The 4394-nt window shown below is 35.3% G+C and overlaps 1 protein-coding gene across 1 annotated transcript; it reads right to left on the bottom strand.

Moving 5' to 3' along the window:
• Positions 1-1460: 1460 nt before the first annotated feature.
• On the bottom strand, positions 1461-2912 carry LOC110688368. Its single transcript, XM_021865410.1, has one exon. It carries the CDS (start codon positions 2910-2912, stop codon positions 1461-1463), a length of 1452 nt encoding a protein of 483 aa, XP_021721102.1.
• Positions 2913-4394: the final 1482 nt, after the last annotated feature.

Below are 4394 nucleotides of genomic sequence, written 5' to 3'. Positions count from 1 at the left end.
ACATAATCTACCTTGAAACCTTAATGTTCCATCCTCCTAAATTACAAAACTGGGGATTTCCCACTTCGTACCTCATTCTTTATTCTTTCCAATTGTAAGTCCTTACTTTGGGCCTCCTTAATTTCATCTATCAATGTCGGTCTTATCTCTAGTGTATTTAGACAAGCATTCCCATCCTTGTGAATAAATTCGATTCCCATCTTTGTAAGTCGTTATAGTTGGCTTGGGAAAAAGGTAAGATTGAACTCAGGCGAGCTTTACGACTTAAGGCATCAGCAACAACATTAGCTTTGCCAGGATGGTATTGGATACTTACATCATAATCTTTTAAGAGTTCCAACCATCTACGTTGTCTCATATTCAGCTCGTTTTGGTAAAAATGTACTTGAGGCTTTTATGGTCAGTGAAAATTTTACATGAAGCACTGTATAAGTAATGTCTCCATATTTTGAGTGCAAAAATTACGGCAGCAAGTTCAAGATCATGAGTGGGGTAATTTTGTTCATGCATTTTGAGCTGGCAAGAAGCATAAGCTATGACTTTATCATTTTTCATCAATACACATCCTAAACCATGCTTAGAGGCATCACTATAAATAACAAATCCTTCTGTTCCAAATGGAAGGGTGAGAATAGGAGCAGTGGTGAGACGTTTCTTAAGTTCCTGAAATCCAGACTCACAATCTTTATCCCAAATAAACTTGGTATTTTTCCTCACAAGTCGAGTTATAGTAATGCAACCTTGGAAAAGTCTTTAACAAATCTTCTATAATATCCAGCTAAGCCCATAAAACTTCGTACATCAGGAACGTTGGTTACTCTAGGCCATTCCACAATTGCTTTTATTTTCTCAGGATCTACAAATATTCCCTTATAAGAAATAATGTGCCCCAAAAATGATATTCCTTAAGCCAAAACGCGCACTTTGTTAATTTTTCATATAACTGGTTCTTGATCAAGGTATCTAGCACTATTATCAAATCTTCCTCATGTTCCTTATTATTCTTATAATACACCAAAATGTCATCAATAAAAACAACAACAAACATATCGAGGTATGGTTTAAAAATACAATTCATCAAATCCATAAACACAGCTGGTGCATTAGTTAACCCAAATGGCATTACAACAAACTCATAATGACCATATCGCGTTCTAAAGGCAGTTTTTGGAACATCTTCAGATTTAATGCGGAGTTGGTGATATCTAGACCTCAAATCAATCTTTGAGAATACTTTTGCACCTCAAAGTTGGTCAAATAAATCATCAATACGAGGTAAAGGGTATTTGTTCTTGATTGTGATCTTGTTTAGCTCTCTATAATCGACACATAACCTCAAACTTCCATCTTTTTTCTTCACAATCAAGATAACCACATATCCTCTTATCAATCTGGTGAGCTTTCAAAGCAGAGACTATTTGGATCTTTGGTTTTCTTTCAAACTTTTGATAGGATATCCTTTATCCATTTGGAGCCTTAAGGGTTAAACTTTGCTCAACACAATCAATTTTGGCCTCATGCTTAGTTAACCAATCCATACCCAGAATTATGTCAAACTCACATAGGTCAAAAGCTATCAAATTAACTGGGAATTTGACTCCCTCTAAAATAATTGGACAGTCTCTATACATGGTTCCACATTTTACGGTTTCTCCAGTAGGGAGGGAAACACTCATGCCAATAAAGTCATGATATGGTTTCAATTGCAAAATATTGGCAAATATTGGGGAAATAAAAGAATGTGATGCTGCAGAATCAAAGAGAACATGAGCATGTGAAGAATGGATAGAGAAATTACCAGTGATCACAGTGTCATCATTGGCTGCCTCATCCTGTCTCATCACATAAACTCTTCCAGTTATGGGTGGTCGAGGTAGATTTCGATTTGTGCCTCCTGTGTTGGTGTTGTTCCTTCCCCGATCTGCACCAGATGGAGCTGGTCCCTTTGAAATTGGTGTAACTGTTATGAACTTAGGACAATCCTTAATATAATGACTAGGACTCCCACATCGGTAGCAAGTATTGGTACCGACACCACATTCATTCTCATTATGGCTTCTCCTTCCACATTTAGCATACACTACTTGAGATCTATTATTCTGATTTTTGTTCCCTCCTTGCTGACCTTGTCCTCTATTACCAGAGTAACCCCCTTGTTGACTTTGGTTTTGCCTCTTTGTTCCTCCTTGGTTTTGGTTATCATTCCTCCTCTTATAGCCAACATTTTGTGCCTCTCGTAGTAATACAACCCTTTCCACATTAACTGCTACGTCAACCATATCTTGATAAGAAGTAAATCGTTGAGATGATAGTCTGTCCTGATATTTCAAATGGAGACCTCGTTCGAAACGATTCATCCTAGATTGTTCTGTTGATACTAATTCTGGTGCAAACCTTGATAACTCCATGAATTTGTTTGCGTAATCCAGCACACTCATGGTTCCTTGTTGCAAGTGGAGGAATTCATCTTCTTTTTGTCTCCTCAAAGACAATGGATAAAACCTATATCGCATCAACTCTTGGAGTTTGGTCCAACTAAATCCTGACTCATTCTTCCTTTCCTTGTTGACCTTCCACCACAAACTTGCTTGACTAGTGAGATAAAATGTAGCAAAGTCAACTTTGATTCTTTCAGGACATCGCAAGGTCTCGAACAACTGATCCATCCGGTTAATCCAATCTTCAAACTCAACTGGATCAAGCTTACCATCATATGATGGTGGGTTAAGGGATGAAAACTTTTTAAACATTGACGCACTATCTTCCTTATTCGTATTTTTCTTTTTCCTGGAATCTTGAACTAGTTCAGCTAACAAAGTACTCACATTCTTGAGTCGTCCCATTCTTTCTTCGTACTCTTCTAAGGGGTGCTCCTTGTTGTTTTCCTCATGGACATTTTCTTCGTGGACCATTTCATTTCTTATAAAAACATCGTTCAGGGTTCCTTTGGTATAACACCCTAGAAATTCCTTTCTTTTAAAATACCTGTTTTTCCCTGTTTAAAAATTTAAATAGGAATATCTAAGATATTACCGCCACCGTGAAAACGGCTAAGGCAACCATCAAAGACACACAGCAGAAGACTAATTTCAAAACCATTCAAAACAAGTCAACTTGAAAAGTTAACCAACGAAAGTAAAGTCAAAACCAAAGTCAAACCATCTTGTTTCACCTTTTTCCCACTATGGGATTGTTGGTGGTTATATCATCCTTGCCTCCTTGGCAATCTGTCAAGCTTGCCTTACTACCTTGTTCAAATAATTCCATTACTAAAATTGCTTCTTGTTACCATACTTTATTGATGATAAAACTGGTTGCTATATATGTTAGTTTGAAACACATAGATTCCTCTTATTCATATCAACTAACACCAACCACTAAACTCAATCAAGAAACAATTATCATTTAATTCGAATTTAGGTTTGAGGTAAAAAAAAAAATTATGTCCTCATTCCCAATAATTCGAATACATAAAATCTTGATTGATAAACAACCAAAATTCATATACTTAAAAAAACAATCAAAACTAAAAAAAAATAAAAAAATATCCCCATTAACTGCTACAAACAAAGGGAAGAAAGAAATGAGTAGCACTTGGAAAACAATAGAAATCATAAGGTTGTTGAACAACTCTAAAAGATTAGGTGAATAAATTCAAGAATTTTCTCCAAAATGATAGCATTGCTACCCATAATGACTCCTTGAAGTAAAATAATTATCCTCATATCCCAAGTGAAAGGATAAATACTCATAACTCCTAAATAACATATGTCAATATTCTCAAGGTAGAACATGTGACAATGTATTTAAGGTCCAACATAACAAGAGTCCTCAATATTCCAACAAGATCATAACTTCTCAAAACTCCAACCATATATTAAAATATATATGCTCAATTCTCCATCCCAAATTAAATAACTTTAATCATAAGAAATGATAAGTCACCAAGCTTAAAATGTCAAACTTCAATTGATCTGCATTGAGTATCCCTCAACTCATATAATAATTTTCATCATTACTCATCTCTAATCAATTCCTATGCTCACCTCTCTTGGGCTCTTGTTCAATTTCGATTCCAATTCAAACTCATACTCAAAGACAAAACATATTCCTCAGAATAGATAATATCCCAAATGATTTCATCCTTAAGCTCCTTAACCATATGCATTAAAATCAATCTCTTTATCCTTATAACTTGGTGTCTCCATACACAAGTGTACAAAACACAAATTACTCATTTTTAATATCTATACAACGTATATTAACAACAAATATCCCAAAAACAATACTCACATTCATGTGATGATGTGCATCCAAATTTCTTCGAAAATACATCTCAAATAAGACCATTGAAGCGAACCATCCTAACATAAGCAATTGAACTCTCCTTAACA

This window comes from Chenopodium quinoa, unplaced genomic scaffold (genome assembly GCF_001683475.1).
Source record: "Chenopodium quinoa cultivar QQ74 unplaced genomic scaffold, ASM168347v1, whole genome shotgun sequence".
Classification (NCBI taxonomy): domain Eukaryota; kingdom Viridiplantae; phylum Streptophyta; class Magnoliopsida; order Caryophyllales; family Amaranthaceae; genus Chenopodium; species Chenopodium quinoa.
The sequence above is the reverse complement of the archived record's forward strand: the minus strand, read 5'-3'. Positions and strand labels throughout refer to the sequence as shown.

Coding starts and splice junctions, on each gene's coding strand:
- LOC110688368 (XM_021865410.1), bottom strand. CDS start 2,912: ATGGTCCACGAAGAAAATGTCCATGAGGAAAACAACAAGGAGCACCCC.